The following is a 24,930-nucleotide window of genomic DNA, read 5'->3' as shown; positions in this document are numbered from 1 at the left end:
ACCAGGACTGATGTGTGTGCATCACACTCACACAAGTACCAGGACTGTTGTGTGTGCATCACACTCACACAAGTACCAGGACTGATGTGCTTGCATTACACTCACATGGGTACATCCTGTGTAACAGTGGTTAAGTCTTTTTCATGTTGTAAAATTTTTAGTTTTGCATTTTATTATTAAAAGATAATTTACAATAGTGATAAACTTGTATACGATTTAAAAGGAATGTGGTTTTATATATGTATACGTATGCATTTATATGTATGTACATACATACATACATACATACATACATACCAGAATACTATTCAGTGCTAAAAAATGAAGTTTGGAGACTTACATGAAAATGCACTTACACTATTTAGGAAGCTCACATAATTGCAAAAAGGAAAAAAACCCACATGTTCTCTGTCATGCATGGAATCCAGCCAATAATGTATGTAAACAAGTACAAAACATAGAGAAAGGAGAACAAGAAAGGCTAAAGATACGGAGATGAGGAAGAACGAGTGAGGTGATGGGTAGGACTCATAAGAGATGATGTAAAGACAATTATTCTTCTAGTTCTGAGCCTGTCATGGATATTGGGGTTTTGATGGTGGATAAGTGCATAAAATAAGTTCAATAATAAAGTGTAAAATGTAATGTAAAGCTCCACAGCTTCTGTTCTGAATGCCTATTCTAACTGTCTAGCAGTTTACTAAATTTTACAGACTTTGGGTCTGGCTATTTTTGATTTGTGACATTAAATAAAAGGAACAGCAAAACTGAATCTAAGGGAAAGGGGTTTTCTTTTGTTTTTGCTCACCAGTTTCCCACTATGTCAAAAATATCATCCTATACTCAGACTACTTGCACAATGATGCTCAAGACAAAAGACAAAAGTTGGTGGTTATAATCCTCTTCCTTAAAACATGTGCCAAATAACAAGAAATTCACATTGACTATGCATCCTCTTCATAGAAGGAGTCATGCTAGGTATTTTCATATCTTTAATCCTCCAGATACATTTGGTATTTTTTGTTTTCAGACACAGGATCTCACTGTGTAGCTATGCTGTCCTGAAACTCACTATGTAGACCAGATTGGCCTGTGTCTGCCTCCCAAGTGCTGGGATTAAGGGTGTACATCAATCGGCCTGGCTTTCCTCAAAGTAAGTTTAAACATTTTTCAGGTAGGAACAAAGGGTCTCCTTAAATAGCCTGAGTCTGTATCTAAACTGAAGCATCCTCTTAAATTTTGGTGCTCAAAAGAAATTGATTTTTTATCTTTTTAGAATTACTTTCTAGAAGTGATAGCAAAGAAGATTTCAGAGAGTCTTAAACCAATGGCAGAAAGGTGAGACAGGGAAAGAGTTTTGGAAAAGAAGACAACAATAAAATCCTAGTATGGAAAAGTCAGAATGAAGATGGGAGAGATTCAGATGCCCAGTAAGTAGAAGTTACAGGAGCATCTGTTTAATAACCTTCCAACTGTTGCAGGTAGGCTCTTGATAGAGAAACCAGGCATGGATTCATCGCAGACACCCCAGTGAGCTCAAACAAGTCCTGTGCTAATTAGGGGAACAATCTTCTAAGGGACTGAAAGTACAAATGACACCTGGCTGGTTAAAGCAGAGGCAAAGGCTTTTAGAAACAAAGAAAATCTTTAATCTAGATCTCTGATGAGATGATTCTCTGATATAATATAATTTAAAGCCTATTTGTAATTCACATGGCTAATTACAAGGATTTATTTAAAAACAGTGTAAAACAATTATTCATTTCAGGCCAAGGACTAGTTTTTGAGACAGAAATCTCATGACCATGCGTATTGTCTGTGTCTACGAATGTCTTCCACATTCTACTCTTGTACCAAGTGAACATATCAATTTTAACTATATTTAATGTTAGACAAAAATATCTTTAACAAATTGCATTTTATTATTATGTATTTATTTAGTATTATAATAGGTCAAATTAAGTACCTGCTTTAACAGTGCATCCAAAAATCCTAAGGGGTAGAAAGGAAATATCATAAAGATACTAACTTTCCCCAAAGTCATTTATAAAGTCAATGATTTTCATTTAAACAACAACAACAACAATAACAACGAGAAGCTGTAATCCCAGGTTGGAGAGATGAGGTAAATACAGTACTCATCTATGAAATTCTCAAAAATATCCAAGAAAAATGACAGATGAATTTTCTTTAAACATGTTTCAAGAGCATTTATGGAAATCTAAGAGTTAAGGTGCTAATATTCAAGGAAAGAAAGACAATTCAGAGAAAAATAAGATTAGAAAGCACAAAAAATTTTGGTTAAAAATGTGATTGTTTCAAATACAATAATCTATAAGATTGGAAAATGACATTCTCACAGATTGTAGAACAGGGAGTACAAAATATGAAATGTCTGACTTAACTAATACATGAGGTTTTACTGCAAAACTGAGAGAGCAAGAGGACAGCAAGCTCAAGGACAGCTGCAATGCATGCATTGTCTAAAACAGTGGTTTTTCAACCTGTGGCTTGTGACCCCAGAGGACATCGAATATCAGATATCCTGTATATCAAATATTTATATTACAATTCATAATAACAGCAAAATTACAGTTATGAAGTAACAAAAAAGTAATATTATAGTTGAAGTTCACCACAACTTGAGGAACTGTATCAACAGGTCATAGCATTAGGAAGGTTGAGAACCACTAGTCTAAAACAAAACAGCAGCCAAAGAAAGTAGAAGATAAGGGGAGTAATTCCTCATAAAAAAAATCAAGAAAGAATTATCTGGATCAAATCCCAAAGTAACCACACAGAAAGCAGAAGGAAGGGAAGTTGTTTAAAGTAAGTATAAAAAAGCATTTTCCCCAAATGGAGACAGGGCACAACAAATGACCATCCCCCAAGATAAGATTCAAATATCACTGTTAAGTTTCAGCAGATTGCAGAGAAAGAAAAATTCTTATGAGACCCAAAGGGGAGCGAGAATCAGAGTGGTATTTAACAACACTAAGTACTAAACAACAATACTGTAAGGCCTTCAAAGGCCTGAAGGGAAATTATTTCCAATCTAGATTTCTAGAGTTTGCCAAAGTATGAATTCAATAGGGCAGGCAAATAAATGACATTTTCTATATTCAGGGGTGCAGATAGTTACTTTCTGCACACTTTGGCTTACAAAGCTACTTGAGAAAACTTTCCAAAACCACAATGGAGTAAATTAAGAATGAAGATGACGTGGGATACTGGCAAAGGATCCACTGCAGTAAGATAGTAAAGAAGGTTGAAAATGACAGTTTTAGCAGGCCTGGAGAATAATTAGCTCAGTCAGAAATGATGAGATCAAAGGCTGGTAGCAAAAAAAAAAAATCTTGAAAATACAGTGGTTTCAACAGAAGAGAAAATGCAAAGGGGAAAAATTGATAGAGGGGAAAAATGGGGCCAAAGGGTCATGACTGAGATATAAACTGAACTCAACTGTGCAACCTAAGAAAATGGACCAAGAATCAGAACATAGAGCTGTTTGGCTGTAGTTTGATTATATCCCTTGAACTAGCTGAAAGGTAACAGACAGAATTTAGCTTAGCTCTATTTAATCCAACATTAAAGAATGTTCAGAAAAAAAATCACAATGCAAGTGTAGGATTTTGTTTTCCAAATTTTTAGAGCAACCTAGTTACTACTAATCTAGTTAAAACTGTAGAACTTAAAAACAGTAATAGTCCCCAACAAAGTAAAAGACAGTAGTTAACAGATACGGATGGAGGAGACAAAGGTCAAAGACACGGTGGGTATGGCTCTTTATGTAATGGCTTATACCAAGGATTACTTCGTTAATTCAGTAACACAGAAAACTTTCCTTTGTCTTGGTCAAGACAGTTAACAAAAGGCATTGGGAAACCACATGAGTAGAGAACCACTGGTCTCTGAAGCACCAGGAAAACAAAATAAAAAACTATAAAATGTATGAAGAAACCAGCTACCAAAAGCAAGAGTCTGAGTAAACAACCAGATAGATGATTAGTATCCCCAAGTACAAAACTGAATACAGTAAGTTACCTCTAATAAAAAGGCTCTAGGGGCTGGGTATGGTAGTGTATGCCTTTAAAAAAAAATTAGGAACAGCAAGATGGCTTAGCAGGTAAAGGCACTTGCTACATAAGCCTGGGAACCTGAGTCTGATGCCCTAATTCTGCGGTTCTCAACCTCTGGTTTGAGACCCCTTGGGGGCAGAGTGTCAAATGATCCTTTCACAGGGATCACCTGAGACCAGTGAAAAGACAGATATTTACACTGCAATTCAAAACAGCACCAAAATTACAATTAAGAAGTAGCAACAAAATAATTTTATGGTTGGGGATCACTACAATTTGAGGAACTGTATTAAAGGGTTGCAGCATTAGGAAGGTTGAGAACCACTACCCCAATCTCACATAAAAGTAGGAGAGGACTGATTCTATAAAGGTGTTCCTTTACCTCCACATATATACCATGGCATAAGCCTTCCCCAACAACAATAAATACATACAAATACACATATGTACATAATTTTACAATTTTTAAAAATGTGACTAAAATTATTATTAAAGAGGTAAAATCCTAGAAATTACAGAAAACAATATGCAAATAAAATGATAAGGTGGCTTTGTAAAGATCTAATAGGATTTTTAAAAATGAAAGATTTTCTTTCAACATTAGGAATATGTTGGGTGCATAGGACTTTTTCAGATACAGTGAGACCAGAGCTGCTGGCTGTTTTCAGCTGGGCCTGAGGTGGTCATGACGGGCTCTGTACTGCTAGGACCTCCGTCCATGTGTTTACACAGGACTCAAGTTAAGAAGGTTTATGCTATAGAGCTTAACCAAAGACCACCATGTGTAGTCATACTTTGTACATAAGGACTCGGGTAAGGACATGTTGGATGTTATCCACAGCAATGAGAGTCCAAAGCTTCACTCCTTTACTCAGCTGCAGGGACTCAATAGCCTGTGGCAGTCACACCAGGGCAGCCTCATTCCTCATCCCTGCACTCAGTCTGAGTTCTACTTTTGCACTTTGTAGTTTATTTCTAAAGTCCTCTGGTTCTCTATTTGAAAACAGTGATAGCAAGTCTATAAAATTCTCATATACAATGCCAAAAATAAAGTATTTATTATGACCGAAATAACTTCCTTAGGTGTTTCTATTGACTGAAATCCAACTTGAAAGAGTGCGTTTTTTTAAAAGCCATTCTAATTAAAGATTCATTAAGTAGGTGCTGGGACAAATTTATTCCTAATAAAATCCAGCAGCAGCTCCAGTTGGGACAAGGCAGAGAAGGCAGCAGTGGCAAGCTCTGAGTAAGAGATCCAATGGCTCTGATGGTGGAACACTGTCACACTACCTAGGAATTCCTGAGAGTCAACCTTTCTGCTTTTATTCTTAACTTTTTTGTTTGTTTGTTTGTTTGTTTGTTTGTTCGAGACAGGGTTTTTCTGTGTAGCCCTGGCTGTCCTGGAACTCACTCTGTAGACCAGGCTGGCCTCGAACTCAGAAATCTGCCTGCCTCTGCCTCCCAAGTGGTAGGACTAAAGGCGTGTACCACCACCGCCCAGCTTATTCTTAAACTTTTAATCCAGTCTTTACAAAGGGAATTCCAGAATGATAAGGAAATAAAAGATTGCTATTCTGTTTATAACTGAAAGTTTTTACTGCTTCTTTATAATCAAATAAAACAAAGCAACATTAGCCTATTCATTGAAAATTAATACCAAAATAGTTTAGAAAACAACCGGATGGAATCAAGCTATCACGTTTTATTTTATTTTCTTACATTGTGGAGACAAGACAAATGTTCACATCTTGTGAACTGTTAAACTCCTTGACAATCTTGAGTCTTTCCTCGGACTTTGTGCTTCCATCGAGTCGCCGGTAATCAAGGCCTGAAGCCATACAGTACTGCTGCAGCACATCCAGCAGCTGTAGGAAAGAAAGGCAGGGAAGCAAAGTTTCTGGTCACAGGTTCTGCCCAATCACAAGATGATGGTTAGTGAGCACTGACCATTTGGCTCACCGTTTCTTTCTTCTACTTAATAAGCGTTAGATACGGAGTTCTGGGTATCGCTCTGTGGGAGACTGATTCCCTACTATGTGCCAGGCCTAGACTCTATTTCCAGTATCAAAAAATAAATACTTTTCCTTCCTTTTAACCCATATATTTCTTCCTGTTATTCTAAAACAGGCAATGTTTTCTTTTTAGCAAGTGTTTCTTTAAATAACAACAACAAACTGAAGCCAAATAAAAAGAAAATTATTGGTCAAAAAATTTATTTAAACCATTTTTTTTATTTATGTCATTTTCTAAACTCTAAAAATCCTAGATATCTCAAAAGAACTTAAGCAGAAAATACAGCTTTACCTTTGAGTTTCATAGGATGGGGGCACCCCTGTCTAATTTCATACATAACTAAATGTGTGGAAAGGACTGAGTTGCTTCCCTCACTACAATATACTGTGTGGATGAGGAGAACAAGACAGTAAATCTGCTACTTCCTTGTGCTTAGTGCCTAGGGACCTAGGCCAACCAAGCAAGAACATTGTGGATGGAACTCACCTTGGTGGAAAAGGAGAAGAGAAGAACCTTATCTCTGTGTTTCCTAAAATGATTCAAAAGCTGCTGGAGGACCTGAGAAGGAACACAGGGCATCACTGGGCCAGTGCCAACTACAAAATTACACATACAGAAAACACTGGAAATTTCCTGAAAGTGTTCTACACAACACTATCTGCAGTTGACCCAGCTAACTCCCTTTGTATATTCAAAATTAACAAGTACACTATTTATCACACCAAATACTACTCATCATCCTGTTGTCATCTCTCTTTGCAATACTGGATATTAATCCATAGCCTCGTGCATGCCAGACAAACACTCTACTTCTGAGCTATCTATCTCCATATTGCCTCCTATTAACGTTTATATAAAGCTAATATTATTAAAATTATGATTATCATTATTATTTATGAGGTATACAACTAGTTAAGAACACTGGCCTGTTATTGTTAACAGGAATCTAGCTTGTGTTAGAGTTCACTAATCTTGTTTATAGTTCTGATCACGATGTTTTCACATTACAACATCATAAAAAATAAAAAATAGTGTTACTGCTTAAAAGTCCCTGTCTTCTCCCAGAACCCCTGATCTGCCTCTGTAGTTTTTCCTTTTCCAGAAAGCCACACAGATGGAATCACACAGAAACACAGCATGTATCTTTTCCAGGCTAGCTTCTTTAATTTAGCAATGTACACTAAGGAGTTCTCCAAGTGTTCTACTATTTTTTGTTTTTTTGTAAGAAGGTCTCACTGTGTAGCCGTGACTGGCCTGTAACTTGCTATGTAGACCATGCTGCCTTTTAAATGAACGAGATACACCTGCCTCTGCCTCCAACGTGAAGGGATTAAAAGCATGCATCATCATGTCTCACTCAATTTTTATTGTTAAAAGCTATTCCATTTTTGTACCATAGTTTATTGGTTTGCCTTTTGAAGGACATCTTGAGTGTTTCCAAGCTTTACAAATTATGAATAAATTTATGTGGTGCTCTTATGTGGGCATAAGTTTAGTAAAATTCATTAAATTTATCTCTTAGATAAGTAACAAAGAATGTGACTAATGGATAACATGGTAAGAACATTTTCATATTTTAAATATCAAACACATTTTATAAACGATGTAACTGACATTACTGAAAGTGAATGCTTTGACAGAAGTCACCACACTATTCTTCAGAAGGACTGACTCACTCTGCAGCTTCACCTGTACTGAAAGGCCAGCAGCATCTGGTGCTGCCAGTGGTCTGGACTTCACTACCTTAGCAGGTTTGTAGTGTTTCCTATTTCATTCTTGTAGGTATTTAACAGTGGGCAGCGTCTTCCCTTGCACTTTCTTGCTATCTGCACTTCATTTTGGAGTAAGTTATCTGTTCAGATCCTTTCTCCATTTTTAAGCTAGATTATCTCCTTTCTATTACTGAGTTTTAAGAATAATCTATATACTTTGGATACCAATTCTTCATTATTTTGCAAAGATATTCTGGTCTGTGCTTGTCTTTTTATTCCCTTGGAAGATGATAATGTATTAAGCCAGAAATAGGTTGAATAGAAATCTACTCTTGTCACTGACTATGGCTTCAGATCTGTTGTAATTTGGGGTATTTAAAAGTGAAAGCAAAAATTAATAAGAGAATGTGTTTTTTTTCTGATTGCAGGTCTTCATTAGGCCAATTTAAAGGAAAAAAACCTCACTAAATGAATAATCATAAATTAAGAGCTCTTACCAAAAATTCAAAACTGACAATATATCAATGTATGTTAGAGCTTTAATAATACAGATTCTTACTTGTCCTCCATAGCATGTGTCAATCTATCTATGAATTTAAGAGTATTCACAGTGAAGAACTTTTGAAAATAAGTTTCTCAAATTAGTCAGTCAGTCTTAGAAAGATGAATGTGGTACTATTTGGTCCCATAGCACTGATCTGGGTTCCCTAGTCTTTCTTGCTCTCTTAGTAAGTGGATTTGTGATATAATGCCTAATGGATGAAAAAATTCTCAACCAAATAGGTGCACCTTGTGATTATTCCACTGACAGGCAACTGAGGTAAGTATGCAACTGACATCGAGCCAGGTAATTGCTGTAGCTCTAAGGCTATGACAGCTAAACAGCCATTATGTGCCCAGAGCCTCTGCAGTTGCAGGCTGACTACGAGATAAGTAGAACCATATCTTCACATGTTGGAATCACAAATCAAGAACTTGAAGATCCTAACCTCATAGGCAGTAAGTCTATGATAACCCTATATGCCTATAGTGTATTTACAAACACTAAATCAGTATATATCACAGATAATGACACTGATTAAATGTTGTAAAAATAGTCCTATAATACATATCCCCAGATGTTATTGTCAAGATCTGTTTGACTGTCAACCAAGTTAGAAATTGCAAATCAGTTGTTCTCCATAGAAACCAAGATGTCTACCCAGTTCCAATAACCAAAATCAGAATAAAAATGAAATCTAATCACTATTTTAACTATACAGTATAATTTCTAAAAATAGAATACTAAATGAATCTGGACTTCATATGTTGAAATTTTATAAAAAGCAGATTATTATATTTTAATTACTTGGAATAAATCATGATATTCTCATGAATACAAGCTAATTGATTTTTATAAATAATTTTTAACGCAATCCTCTTTACTACTTCCACCTATTTTGTTTCACTAAATTTCTAGGTTTTAAGCAACTAAACCACATTAAGCTTATCTAGATTAACTTTGAAAAGTATTTCTAGATGAAACACTAATTAACTAATTTGAATTACTTCCTTTTTATTCCCTTTGCCAAAAAATAAAACATTTTACCAAGGGTGGAAACTGTGAACCCATAAATGAAGATTCTTGATAGCTATTGAGGGATTAAACAAACTTCTTAGAGGAAACCAGAGGCTATTAGCAGTTTACAACACCGTGACAGATAATGTCCAGAGACCTAGGTCAGGGCTACAGAACCTGGGCTTGCTTTCCACCCCCCTCCTTTACTAACACAGTACCAAGAACAACTTGGCCACAGGTCAGTTCCCCTGTGTAGAACAAATGTCGTTACCTTGCAATTTTACTATTTAGGTCAGCAAACAAAAATGTGAGGCAGACAACTCGATCTAGACATTGGGCCTTGCCCTGTACACATGTGAGAACAGCATACATTTCAAGTGTTCTTAAGCCCCATAGATTAGTAAGGAAAAGCTTGGCGCATGTTTGATGCAACTGCCACTGAGAACCCATTGTGTGCTCTGACCTATATGTAGAGCTCACGAACTCCATCTCTTCTCACTGTTGGGGTGGCTGTCCTGATTAGCTAGTGTGCTTGCTGTATCCCAGCATAAATCTTATCTTTTGTACAACATCCTTGTCTGTATGGACACTGAAGGAAGACTACATACCTTCATTTTTCCACTATATTTAGGGTCAGAAAGTGTTTCAAAGGCTGCATCTTTGCTTTTCTGCACAAAATCTGGGAATCTGGAAAATACCTGACTACATATCCTCTTGGTAAGTGTTTCCTTAAGAGAAGAAAGAAGAAATTTCAGTACATATTTAATCCTGAAAAAAAAACTTTATAAAAAATTTCTATTTCTAAAAAAAAAACCAAAATTATATTTCTAAGAAACAGAAATTTAATCTACCTTCTTTAAGTGAAATTAACAATTCAGAAAATCCTCAAGCTGTATGTTAAACATGTATGATTTCAATGAATTCTTGATACTATGGATACATATACTATATCATTACTTCCTCAAGATTTCCAAAACAAAGAAATAAACATTCCCCAAAGAATAAATAATACTGTACAAGACTACTGTACCAGACTCATAGTAGATTTCAAAATTTATTTAAGAACACCAGCTATATCACAAGAAAATATTGTTAAATGAAGCTAAGACCTTATTACTAATGTCGTGCTCTAGAGTAAGCTACAATTGCAGTTACCAAAGCAAATGATAAGTCTATTTAAGAGTTAACTTGGAGAGGGACTGATTTTGACAGTTTAGAAAACAGATTAAACAAATATAATTAAACACAATATTAGCAGAATGGAAATGATTTATCAGCCATCCAAGTAATTACACCAAAACATGTAAGAATAAAACATAAACAGTATTAGACCATAAAACAGCTATTACTTTAAACTAAAGCTTTTTCTGCCTGATTAAAAATTTAAGTGAACATTTCTCGATAAATAAGTTTTACTTAAAAAAATTATTAGTATTGATGTTGAAATTTGAACTCAGCATCTTGCACATGCACGATGTTATGTCATTCAACTACTAAATGTTAAAATAAGCAAGTTAGATTTCTCTTCAACCTTATCTAAAATACACTTCAGAGTATTTACCTAAGATAATGAGAAAGAGAACTAGAAAGAAGCTGTGTCTGAAGAAACTGACTGACTAATTAGAGCTGAAATATTGTGGAGAGATTAGAATATTACAGGTTCAGAAGTTAACTATCTTATGTTTGGTGGAGTTTTAGCCCTATATCCCTAACAGCTATTCCTTGTGCACCTCTGTGTCAGAACTAACGTCCTGTGACTAACAGAATAATCCTTTGGAATACTAGTGTCTACCAATCCAAAAGCTAAGAATGCTATCAGACAGCATCCTGGACCTACAGAAAAGCTTCCCCAATCTTGTACCCATCTCTCTGATGTACCCACCAATATATTTTTAAAATGTCTCTACTTCTGACTTTCTTGAGTAAACTAAAAAACCTCATAAAAACACTTCCATGTTAAAATAGGGATTTGGTGTAATCTAAATCTCTGTTCCCAGGTTCTGGTCACTAAAATGGCTCCAGAATAAAGTATCTCTTACTCTCTTTTAGATGAGAACTATGATTTTTGTGTCAACAATACTGTACACTATCTGTTTTATATCAATAGTATCACAAAGACAAGTGAAGTCAAACCTGATGTTTGGAGGTGCTAGCAGCCTGCAGCAGTGCAACATGGTTAGCTACTTTCTGAAGCACAGTCAGGTAACTAAGGCACAAGGTTTTCACTGTGTCACCCTGTGAGTTGGTCTGTAACAGAACAGTTAGAAAACACAAACAAGAAAAGCATTAAAAACACGGCTAACTGCTGGAGAGATGGCTCAGTGGTTAAGAGTACTAACTACTCTTCCAGAGGTCCTGAGTTCAATTCACAGCAACCACACGGTGGCTCACAACTGTCTGTAATGGGATCTGATGTCCTCTTCTGGTGTGTGTCTGAAGACAGCTGCAGTGTACTCATATAAATAAAAATAAATTAATTAAAAAAATAACACAGCTATATGACCAATTATAAAGTACATCACTTAATACTTATTGTCTAATTATCTAAGACAGTAAAGGCCAAGTACTTAGAAGGATATCCATGAAGCTGACCTAGAATCACTCTTGGTGATGTAGTGACCACAATGTAGTGACGTTTATTTAATAAAAGGAGAGTCTCCATTCTGGATGGGACAGTCACAGAAAGGCTGCTATTACGGGGGTACTAGAACCAACACTAGGAGAGTCACAGTGCTCTAAAAAACACTTTACTCTCTATTTATGCTATTACAGCCTGGAAGAAATGAACATATTCTAAAGAGACACTTGTCCCTCAATCTATCAGACTACTGAAACAATGGAGCATAAGAAAAATGGGAATTTCCCCAGGAATCTCACACTGAGAGGAGGAAAACACTCTAGCCAGAAAGGGAACTTAACTCCCAGAAGAGAGGTTTCACATAGTTCTAACAACTTGTCAAACCACCTCACAGACTGAAGCCAAGACACTGATGAGTCAGTGGTGGGCGGGACCTCACTTTGACTGACACTGCTTACCTGTGTACATCCTCTGCCCTCTATTTAAATTTTGATCTCACTTCTGGATCCTGGAGATGGACTTGAGGAATTTTCTGGACCTTTGTCCCTTTTCCAAATGTAGCTGAGCTAAATAAATCTCCTTTTTCTGCTTTCCATTTTTAATTTCGCTTTTTAAATTGGATTACTGATGAGTAGCCAGATCTGACTTGTGGAACAGGTTGTGACCCCCCAATCTGATAACAAAACTAACTGGGAATGAAAATGAGTGGAAACAGCAAAACCTCTTAGGTGGCAAAAAAGTAATTTAGGTCCCTGTAATCATCACAGATGTGAGAAGAGATAAAATAAAATAAACAAAACAAATAAAACTCAAAAAAAAACAAAACCAAGAAATATAAAGAGCAGATAGAAAAACAAGTGACTTTTTGTCTCTGAAAGAGCATTTTGTTCTACTAACCCAGATCTCTACTGAATGGACACTGTGGCTAGGAGTCACATTTTCTTAGCAAGCAGGCATTCATTCTTACAAGCAGTGGAGGGAAATTGGTGAAGAGAAAAAATTTTTTTTTAAATATGAAAGTAGACCACTTACTAATATCAAGTAAGAAGATACCAATTTGAAACTTAGTTTCTAAACTACATTTTACAGTGATTTGAATACTGTATTTTGTATTTATTTGTATTTGTGGTTATTTAACATTGTAAAGCATTACTGATAAGTTGTGTTTATATATGTGTCTGTGTGTGATATAGGCATGCATGTACCGTGGCATTCATCTGAAGGCCAGGGGATAACTTTTTTTTAAAAAATGATTTATTTATTTATTTTATGTATCTGTGTACACTGTCACTGTCTTCAGGCACACCAGAAGAGAGCATCAGGTCCCATTGCAGATGGTTGTGAGCCACCATGTGGTTGCTGGGAATTGAAACTCAGGACCTCTAGAAGAACAGTCAGTGCTCTTAACTGCTGAGCCATCTCCTCAGCCTCAGACTGTAACTTTTAAAAGCCAGTTCCTCCCTTCCACCTAGTTTGAAGCAGGTTCTCTTACTGGACTACAAGCTCCCAGGATTCTCTGTCTGCATCCAGACTATGAGGGAGTGGTGGGATCACAGAAACTGTTAATGCAACCTGAGTGGGTTCTGGAGATCAGAACTAAGCTGTCAGACTTGGCTTCTTAATAACTTTTTAAAAACATAACTTCTAAAGTTAAGGAAATGAAGAAAAGTGGTGTCACTGACTCAAGAGCAAACAGTAGAGATGACTGGAAACGCTTGCCTTGTAACAACACTTTCTGCGCTTCTGGCCACTGCCACAGGTACAAGGCTGAGAGGATGTGAGGATGAGAGCCACATCTTCTGTTTCTAGCACTGTTTGGTAGACAGCTTTCTGGAAGTCCGTCAAAGAACAATATACCATCTGTACACAAAGAAGAGGGCAAGTATTAGGATTCCTATAGTGGTGAGAAAAATCATTACAAAGGCCACTAGGTTTGATGAAGGCAGCAGTGCCATCACCCACACTAATCACCTCTGCTTATGTCCTTGTGACAGTGACTCCACTTCCTCACCCCACTTTATACTGTGCAGACTATCACCTCACCTTTAAATAAACATCATTTGTTATTGTTTGCACTTAAAAGAAAAAAATTAAAGAAAAAAATTACATGAAAAATAAATAATGTGACTACCTTATACATTCTTAGTATATCATGGGTCTCCTTAGACATCTCTATCAGTTTATCACAGAAACAAATCACGATAAGGTAAAACAAAAGATTTAGAACATTAGTATAAATTATAAATGCTACTGAAATACTGAAAAACTGACAAAAATGCCAAAAACTTCATTTTACTTTAGTTGCTCGTTTTGAGTACCTTGCTATATATTCCCAAAATTAGTGAGGAAAATAATTAAATATATGCAAAAGCAAATATAATTTGCTATGTATGTCCAAATTCAAGGACAAAATATTATAACAAAACAATGCTGCCAAGTTATAAGGAACACAATTTCCCTTTTACTTCTGGCAGCACTAGAAATTAATAAAATTCTCCTAGACATGTATGTAACCAGTGTCAAAATCAAAAATATCTATAACAGGCCATAAAAAATGTGAACAGTAAGAAACAGTTTCTCCTTATTTTCAAGTATTTTTTAAGTACTTATATAAGTACAATGGGAGAATATTACAAAAATATGCATTCAGTGAAAACAGGAATATCTTTAAAAACAATGCTACAATTTTAAAAACATGTCTATAGAATATAATTACTCCTTGATGCTCAATCTTGAATATAAAAGTATGTAAGAATAGCAGAACAAGAAGATGACAGTCAGTGACTAAAATATACAGTATATTTATGTTAGCATTCAACACTAACAGTTACTAAGTGTTCCTTAGGTGCCATGCATTTCAGAACAACCATGTGAAGCCCACCTGACACCATTGGTTCCTCTTAACAAACAACACTGGTCTCAGTGGGCTGCTCAGCTGAGGAAACCTTTAACTGGGAGAGCCAGAGCCCAAGTTCTAAATCTTTAGGCAAAGTTCTCTCTTGATTTATTTGTTTATATTATTCCTACTTGACAAACTGCATACACGTGTGCACAAGCACACACACACACACACACACTGCATACAACATTTATGAAGCTGAGGTTCACAAAGTACTCCAATATAATATTTGCGTTAGATAACTATCACAAGTCACATATCAATTTTCTCAACCTCCACACTAGTACCAGCCTTTATTTTCAAATCTATTTTTATAAGACATTCTAAGATTAGAGTGCATTGGATACCATTACCACACCATGAGTTAGATTTAGCTCATAATAATTTACAAAATATTTATTCTACTGCTAGAACTATTAAGAATAACAAGGTTAAACAATCAAGGAAATATAAAAATAAAAACCTAGACAATTCCAATTTTCTTAAAACAGAAGCAGTATTATTTTCTTACCAGTTAAAAATTAGGTCAGTAGCATAAATACAAACAGCATTTCACATAAAGCCAACACAGATGAAAAAGCTCTTAAGCACTTTAGTCCTGTAACTAGAATTAAGATGCCAGAGCACACTGAGCAGTATTCTGTGTATGAAGGAAAAACTCATTACAAAGGGAAGCTCTCCCTACTTCCTTAAGGAAGAAATGAATCAAAAGCCTTGATAGGACATGAGGATTTGGTATGGTTTTGTTTTACTTGGCTTTGTTTTGTTTTCTGAGAAAGAGTTTCACTGTGTAGATCTGGCTGGCCTGGAACTCACTATATAGACCAAGTTGGCCAGAACTCAGAGATCCACCTGCTTCTGCCTTTTGGTGCCAGTATTAAAAGTGTAAGCCACTACACTTAGCTTAAGATGTGTGTTAGATGCATGCTGCCATGGCTTATATCCCAAAGGCTGCCCAGAGGTCCACAAGCCAAAATTCAGCTCAGTGTCCTTTGGCACCACTGGGAGATGGTAAAATCTTTACAAGGAACCAAGGTCAATGAGATTGTGTCCCTGAAGGGGACACTAGGTTCCTGGCCCCTTCCTGTCTCTTTTTTCTCCCCAACATTGTGAGGTAAGAGCTTGTTCCACCATGTTTTCCCATGAGCCACAGGTCCAAGGGACCACAGACTGAAACCTATGAAACTAAGGTAAACTTTTCCTCTTTGTATAGTGATCTATCTCCAGAATATGTCATGGCAATAGAAAGCTAGCAAACATCTGTACTAATTACAGGCCTATTAGCTATCATGTTGGTAAAATTAGGAAAAAAAATAAAACTGAGCTCAATTCATATTTCCTGAAATCTCACACATAACAAACTAATTCTACAAAAGTAAGCCTAAAAAGAAATGCAATGCTTTTTAGGAATAAGGAAAAAAAAAACAGTGACAAGAAATTAATAATATACAGAAATGCAGTTCTCACCCGGTCTTCTTTCTTAGGCAGCTGACCCTTGATAAGAGTCTTGGTACGCCTAAGAAACCAGCCGGACATCTTTTTTGCAAGCCTGTGCATGGCTTTTCGGCCAGTAGCAAGTTCTCTTTTTGTTGCTGTGTGTCTCTGGCCATGTTCCACTGGGTCAGAAAATTGCTTCTTGAAGTGAATTCTGCTACCTAAAAGTCCTGGCACAGCCCTTCACAAAGGCAGTAGGAAAAAATTCAACAGTTACTAATTTATCTGAAAAGAAAAGCATTCAATTCTATTGCTTGTAAGGGATATATGCAGTGGCTTATTTAATAACAAAAGCAAGACCCAGGAAAACAGTATTCCTTCTTTATGACTGTTTATAACTGAAGATGATGGACTAATAATTCAGCATTTATTTACTCTGGGGATCAACAATAACACACTAAGACTTTTCACTTTTCCAACACTGAAACCTGTCTGGGAATGGGTATTTCTGTAAACAGTTAAGCGACTACTTTCCTAGGGGAGGGAGCTGTGATTTAAAGAACCAGCAATCAGAAAACAGGGGCAGCATTCAGCTAACAAATGCTATACTGGAAATGTCCACACACTTCACTCACCAGTCCATGACACACCACAGCTCCTTCATGTTGTTCTGAAGGATAGTACCAGTGAGGCCAATCCGGACCTTACACTTCACAGCCTTCATAACTTCTGTAACTCGAGCTTTTGGATTCTTGATTCTATGAGCTTCATCTACAATAACAGCTGACCATTCCAAACTATAAGAGAAGGGGACGGGTAGAAGGAAGAAACAGAAAACTTCCTTACCTTAGACATTTACACAACAGGTTTTTTTTTTTTAAATCTGTAATACTTTCATCCTTTGATGATCCTACTGAGTTCTCATCTACCTAAGTGACCCTAGCTCACAGAACACGCCAGTCTCGAGTTCAAGTTGGCCAATTAGGTGAGATTAGCTAGCCAGGGAGCTTTAGAGATTGATCTGTCTCAACCTACACGTGTGCCACAATTTTCAGTGGGTTGTAGGGAATCAAAGTCAGATCCTCATGCTTGATAGCAAGCACTTTACTAAGTCACGTACCCATATGACAAGGATAATGAAGTATAAAGAACACTAACAAAATTAAAATATGGGCTCAAGCTGTCATGCTATGTGAAACTTACTGAAGTGATTCACTAGTGTACTTAGACAATGTGTATATTCATGTGCGTATAATATGTGAACACACATACACAAACATGCATGAATGCATACACAAAAAGATCTGTGGGCTCTAAGTGTGAAGTATATAAATACTCATACACTTTTGTCCAACTTTTCTACAGAAAAGATAGAACCTCTCAAGAACACAGAAACGAAGAAATAGAAAGAAGACAGACAAGATGACTTTGAGAAACAGAGAAAACAGTCTGTAGGCAGCAGCAGAGCAAGTCAAGGAGCACTGATGCACATGTATAGTTCTTAAGAGAACTAGGGGTGGTAATACTGGATGACTCAGGAAACTGGAGTCACATAAATACCCAAATGTTTGTTCAAGAGGTTCAAAAATAACAATTCTCACTCTACAATACATACATGAAATTATTCTCATGAAAGGAAATAAAAGGCAAAGTATGACAAAATCACAATTTTCCGCAAGAAAAAGGTATATACACAAAAATCTTCAAAAACTGTAGCATAAATATGTTGTTAGAGATGTGGATATGAAAGTTAAATATGATGATACACACTTGTAATCCCAGCACTCAGAAAGTGGAGGCATGAGTATCAAGAATTTAAGGCCAGCCTGAGGTACACAGAAAGGTCTGGCTAGCCTGGGTTAGATGAAACTACCTGAAGACCAAACCAAACTGAACAAAGTGGGGGAGTGGGGAGGATGGGCAAAGGAGAGAAAGACAGACAGACAGCCTGACTGAATAGTATCTGTAAGAACTCAAGGTACATGTTAGGAGGACTGTACAAAAAATGCAGCTTTATTTGGCTTTTTAGACATATTTAAATCTACGAACACTTCATAAAATATAATGAATATAATAGTAATAATTATATATTGTTCAACAATAGTATACCATGCATTTGTCTACTCTGTGGATTGTTTATTATAAATATACAAAGTGTCAAACACACAAAATAGTACTCACTGAGATCAAACATAAAACTTTTAAAGTATATCAAAACAAAGACATTTGAACTAATAACAAGTAACAACAAAAAAAGGAATGTCCTCATTTCTCTACTTTTATAAATATATGGCTTATAGTTACATAATTTTTGGAATTCTTAATGCTTGTGTCACATAAAATAACCACTTACACATTTCTTTAGCAAATATATGTTAAAATGCAATAAGCATTGAAGCATAGAAGTCAAATATGAAATCTATGTCAAGGAACACACTCAAAAAGGATAGGTAAATATTAATTAAAATATGACTATTTATAAGAGAATTTATTACATTTATCTAATTGCACAACATCTAATTTTCAGGTAACATGCTGGTTTAAACCCTGAGGTCTGGAGTTAAGTTGGTAATCAACATTAAAACCTCATGTCCATCACTGACTTGACTGTATAAGCTTGGACAAATTACTTAATAATCTCTCATAACCAAGATTATTGTCTTCTTCCAGAATCCACAAAACAGTACAATATAAACTTATCATGGGGTAAAAAAATCACAACCAAAGCCTACCTAGTAAAATCTAAGTTTACCCACACTGCATTAAATATGAATGGTCTAAATACCTACCTCACAAATGCAAAGATTGTCAGACTAGACATTAAAAAAAATCAAAGTTCAACTAAATTCTACTTGTAAATAAAGTCACTAAAAATATAAAGAAAATGTTGCAATACAAAAATGAAAAACTATAATATGCAATAGGCATAAGAGGACTATTGGCAGTTATATCAGTATTATACAAACAATATAAGAAATAAAAATAAGAAGTAAAATTAATCCATCAGAAAAAAATAAAATTTCAAAATGCTATGAATCTAAAAACAGAACTTAAAAACATATTGAAGTTACAGAATTGAGGAGATAAAAATAACTATATGATTTCAAATCTCATCTCAGAAATTATAAACCAACCCCAAAGAAAATAAGCAAAGACAAGGAACACTCAAAATTATACAGATCAACCAAGGCTTCTTGACATTTAGAGAACACTATATCTACCAACCACAGAATAAACATTTCAGGTGCACACGCATTACAAAGAAATAATTTCTATCATGATGTCATGTGCTGTATCTCACTAAAAGGAGTAAAAAGAAAGGCTCACAATGCTAATATTGGTGAGACTATGAAGCTACAGAACCCTTACACAATCCTGTGAAAGTACAATGGTGTAATCACTATAGAAAATAGGTTTGCAGTTTCTTCCATTTAAACTTGCACTAACTCTAAAGCCCAAATTTCCACTCTCATTTATCCACCCAACAAAAATAAAAAAAACATATCTCAAAAAGGGCTTCCATAAATAGATTTCCTGACACTTTACTTGTAATAATGACAAACTAGGAAACAGATCAAATAACTACTTTCAAATGAATGGGTAACAAAAAGAGGAACATACTCATAAGATGGAATACAATTCAACATTTAAAAAAATAATTAATGATTTACTGAATGGTTCAGACGAATCTTAAAAACATGTTGGGCAAAGATGAATGACAAAACTCTCAGCAGAACTGCATTAACAGAATTATCTGGGATAGCTTGAAACAGTCTGTGGTGGCAAAAATCAAGGTGTGTGTTCACGGTGAGAACTGCACAATGTTTAACTGTAAGGAGAGGACAGTTCGGATAATACAAGTGCTTTCTCCCTTTCGTGGGATAGGGGTTGAGCTCAAGTATTCATTTTTCAAAACAGGTGTCAGCAAACTGTGGCTGTTGGGCTAAACACAGATTGTGAATAGTTTTTCATGGTCATCAAATTAAGAATAGTTTCATACTTTTACTCAGTTGAAAAATAAAAAAGAATATTCCATAGAATAGCTTCAAAACTATGTATAGCCTCAAAATATTTATTAACTGGACCTTTACAGAAAAATCTAACTATGCCTGGTCAATATTCATGTCACTATATAAGGTGCCCCTTAGTATCTGAGGATTAGTTCAGGGACCAAAATATGTGGATGTTCAAGTTTCTTACATGACAGGGTATCTGCATATAATCTACATGTATCTTTCTGTATTTTTCAAATAATCTGTGTAATGTGTAACAACCTCTACAATGTAAATGCTACATAAAAATATTATACTGAGTTATTTAGGAAAATCATTAATCTGTTATAGACACATTTTTCTAGCCATGTGGAATCCGTGAAAATGGAGGCTATTGATTATTGTAAACAACAGGTTAATTGTAACTTGTTAGGTTAATTCTAATGGAAACTTTCCACCTGTGTTTTAATAGCCCATTTTGGCAAAAGCAGATCCGATTCATTCTGTCATTTTCCAGATGAGATGACTTACCCAAATCCACACAGCTTTGCAGCATGTGCTTTTTAGTATACTCTTTTTTGTTATTTTTGACCACAGGCTCCACTATGTCTGTTCATGCTGGCCTTAAATCTGTGATCCTCTCACCTCAGCTCCAGAGCAGGTAAGGTCTTAGGTATGGACCATCTCATCTCACTACATTTTACTCTTGAGTACATCTGCGTGATCTCACGCCAGGGCATTTTAGCTGATTTGAAAGAATCACTTTTAAGGTAGTTTTCTGCCATTCTCTCTTTCACTGACTATAATTCACACTGGTTTAAACCATGGTATTTTAGCACTTAAAAGATTTACTAGGTAACTCACATGTCCCCTCTGTTTATATGCTCTTGATACTTGTCTGGACACCTCGTTTTGACTTACAATCCTATGTAAACAGTCTAATATTTCTTAATCATATCTTTAAACATGATTAGATTCTAATATTGAGACCTATACACATGAATTGGGGATTTGGGCACAAACTAGGTCAGAACAGATCTCTTAGTTGGTTTTCTTCCACCAACATAGCTCAGCATACCAACAGGGGCTTTTTTCTCTATAACTTGCTGGAAATACATCAGAGGTGTGCTACTGATCCAAGGTGCAGATCAAAATCTTCTAAGTGGTTTTCAACACTGCTGTAGGCATCATCTATGAAAAGCGCTGTACACGGGACTTGGGAGAACTCTTTCCACTCTCTAAAATGCACTGTTTAGAAAGGCTTCCTGTTCTGAGTTTAAGAAACACAACATGAAGTCATAGGTGCTGTCCAGATGGACTTAGCTATCACATACTGTAACCCTGACATGAAAATCAGGCTAAGGGAGCTTGGTTTTGGGCCGTGATATAAAGATGCACATAACTTTTGTTGGCAGCACAGTGGCAGCACTACTCTCATGAGTTTACCTGTTAAGCTCCTCCAGACACAAGCGCAGTGTTTCATAGGTCGTCAGAGCAATTTCGCATCTCTTCTGCTTTAAACGAATCAGCTCACTGTCTTTTTTGCTACCATGTAAAACAATAACTCTGAAATATCCCCAGGTATCCAATTCATCCTTCCAGTTGTAGAGGACAGAAAGAGGAGCAACTATTAAGAACATCTAAAAACAGGAAGAAAAGCATCCACATTTTTAGCAAGAACTCCAACATGAAATAGCACAGTTATCAATAGTTCTACTCTTTGATTCTGATGCTATAAGTAGGTAATTAAACAATTGATCGGTTTGCTAAATGTAGATCAAAAAATCCTCAAAAATACTCTTTGCTTAATTAGTTTTTTGTTAGAACAAAGAAGATAACCCACTGAAAGGAATAGTTATTTTTCATTTCTATTCTTAAAGGCACTGAAGAAGAGAAAAGTAACTCTCTAAGAGAGAGAACAGTAACGAACGTTAGGATCCCAACAATAAATTAAAGAGCTGTGCAAAGCAGACGGGCAGCCTCCTTCTCTGAACAGTCTTTTGGGGCTGCTTCCTTCTCTTTCCTACTCCCTTTTTCTCAGATTCTCTCAGTTGAAGGCATGAAAAACTGGAAACCTAAAGCAAGTAGAGGACCTCTACCTAGGTTTCTGTCAGTAACTACCTGTGTTTATTTCCACATACCCTGCCTTCCTACCTGTGGCTAGACGTTAACTGTTTATGTTCTTCAAAGTCAACAAGGTTTGACTCAACTCAGTGGCTCTTGTCTTATCAGTCTAGAATCAACGTGGTAAAACTGGCCCCAGCCTTCCCCACACGCCACCTTTATTTTTATAAAGGACCACTTTTATCAACTGGCATATTTTCCAAAACAAAAATCAAACTGAAACAAGATAAAGCATGTTTTCTCCACTGCATATCTTTGGCTACCAGGCCCTTCCTTCAGAGCTGTTTTCAAGACTTATCCACACTTATTACCTCTATCCCCAGTTCTCTACTGAACTTCTAGCTATTTGGAAATAAACTACAGTCTGGATATGAAATGTTCTCCAAAGGCATGTGTGGTAAGGGCTTGGTTCCCAGGGAGATGGTGGGACTTTAAAAAGACAGTGCCTTGTGAAGGGAAATTGGACTACTGGGACACAGTTCAATGCTCTTGGAGAACATCTCTCCTATCGTTTTCACTGTGTCCTCCATGAAGTGAGCGGCTTCCTCCACCATTCCTACTATGATGCACTGCATTGCCACAGGCTGTAAAGCCAAGAAGACAACTGATCGTGAGCCGCAACCTCAAAAACTAAGAGCCAAAATAAACTTCTCCTTCTTTTACATTACTTTTACGTTATCAGGCAATTTGTCACAGTGACAGAAAGCCAATTAATTCAGCTTTCAACTAGAGCAATCTAGTTTTCACAGTGGTGCTTGGAGACTCCACTTTTCTCTTTTAAACCTGAATAAAACTCTCATCAACTACTTAAAACCTTTTATGTTTTTATTTTTCTTTATGACCAATACTCCTAGGTCATTATGTATATGAGGATTATTGGTAAACTTTTCTAAAGGATTATACTTGCCCATTCCCAAGAGATGAAGCAATAAAACATACTATAAAATAAAAGGTTCTGTGTAATGTTTCATCAGGCCACTTATGACTTGTAAGAAACAGAATATGCGACCATATTTGTAAAGAGAAAAAAGAAAACGAAAGTTAGCTGAAGCTAACTCCTCACCCCATTCACTAAGCAAGGAGCGCCTTTCCATCTGGCTTCACTTCAGATACCTTTTGCTATTGTAATTTACCTTACGATTTAATTTTTCTCCTACTTCCAAATACAAAATCAAGGCTCAAAATGCTATGTCCAATTGTGATGCCTCTCCTTGAATTTTGTATATTACAAGATTAAAATCATGGGTACAAACTCCATCTGTGTACTCAGGAGTTTTCTACAGTTCCAGTAGTTCCTACCCTTACAGCTGCAGTGCTAAGAATTTAATCCACACTTGTCACTCCAGAGGTTGATGAGAAGTATATATATAAGGATTTTCACAGCAGCATCACCATTTGCAATGCAAACTCCCGTGACTGATCCTTCTTAAACTTGCTTGGCTCCTTATTTTTCCTTCACAGTATTTGTTTTATTTAGCCTTAACTGTCGATTTGACATAGCCTAGAGTCACCTAAGAAGCCTTAATTGAGGAATTTTCTAGATCAAACTGGTCTATGGGAATGTCTGTGGGAGCTGTCTTTATTGTCCTATTGTCCTAGCCTACTGTGGCCTGTACTGTTCTTAGGCAAGCTATACTGATTTGCGTAATAAAACTAGCTAAGCATGAACCTGCAAGAGAGAATGAGCCAGGAAGCAGTGTTACTTCATGGTTCCTGCCTCCAGGTTCCTGCTGTGAGTTCCTGGCCTTCAATACTAGACTATGACCTGAAAGTGTAAGGCAAATAAACCTTTTCCTCCCCAAGCTGTATCTGTCCAGAGTGTTTTGTCCAGCAACAGAAAGGAAACAAAATTTCCAACTGTTTCAGGTATACAACAAGAGCTTAAAAGGTGGTAAATATAAGTAAAGTAACTGAAAAGCACTTTTGTTCAGTACCACACAACATCTTTCTTTACACTTGTAACTGCTAGGAAATTCTTCTTTCATTTTTCAATTTTAATTTTCTGTGAGTGTGTGGTGCATGTTTGTGTGCATATATGTATAGGACAAAGATTGATTTTGAATGTCTTCCTATCTGGCTCCCCACAGGAAGACCAACAGAATCAACTAACCTGGACCCTTGGAGCTCTCAAAGACTGAACCACCAACCAAAGAACACACACCGGCTGGACCTAGGCCTCCCCACACGTATTTAACAGACGTGCAGCTTTTCATGTGGATCTTGAACAACTGGAGTGGGGGATATCCCAAAAGCTGTTGTTTGTATGTGGGATATGTTCTACTAATTGGGCTGCCTTATCTGGCCTCAGTAGGAGAGGAAGCACCTAACCTTGCAGAGATATGAAGCCAGGGTGTGGGGACACTGAGAGGGCTCCCAACCACTCAGAGGAGAAGGGAGAGGGGACGGGGAAGGATTGTGGGACAGGGTGGCAGGAAGGGGGACAGTAAGCAGGATGTAAAGTGAATAATAAATTTAAAAAGGAAGGAAAGAAGGAAGGAAGGAAGGAAGGAAGGAAGGAAGGAAGGAAGGAAGGAAGGAAGG

At 36.4% G+C, this 24,930-nt stretch overlaps 1 protein-coding gene across 2 annotated transcripts in view; it reads right to left on the bottom strand.

Moving 5' to 3' along the window:
• Positions 1-24,930, bottom strand: part of Ercc6l2 (ERCC excision repair 6 like 2) — an 82,342-nt gene that overhangs the window by 43,720 nt on the left and 13,692 nt on the right. The window contains exons 4-11 of one of the 2 annotated variants that reach the window (XM_028781252.1): positions 21,712-21,905; positions 16,909-17,070; positions 16,307-16,514; positions 13,660-13,800; positions 11,496-11,609; positions 9,971-10,090; positions 6,579-6,650; positions 5,799-5,944 (exon numbers count right to left, since the gene is read on the bottom strand). In XM_028781252.1, the coding sequence (XP_028637085.1) occupies positions 5,799-5,944; positions 6,579-6,650; positions 9,971-10,090; positions 11,496-11,609; positions 13,660-13,800; positions 16,307-16,514; positions 16,909-17,070; positions 21,712-21,905 (1,157 nt within the window). Of the gene's footprint in view, positions 1-5,794; positions 5,945-6,578; positions 6,651-9,970; positions 10,091-11,495; positions 11,610-13,659; positions 13,801-16,306; positions 16,515-16,908; positions 17,071-21,711; positions 21,906-24,930 lie in introns of those variants that run through there. The other variant, XM_028781253.1, reaches the window with a different exon arrangement.

The sequence above is a fragment of the Grammomys surdaster genome, unplaced genomic scaffold (genome assembly GCF_004785775.1).
Source record: "Grammomys surdaster isolate TR1022 unplaced genomic scaffold, NIH_TR_1.0 375, whole genome shotgun sequence".
NCBI lineage: Eukaryota > Metazoa > Chordata > Mammalia > Rodentia > Muridae > Grammomys > Grammomys surdaster.
This window is presented reverse-complemented; position numbering and strand designations above follow the sequence as displayed.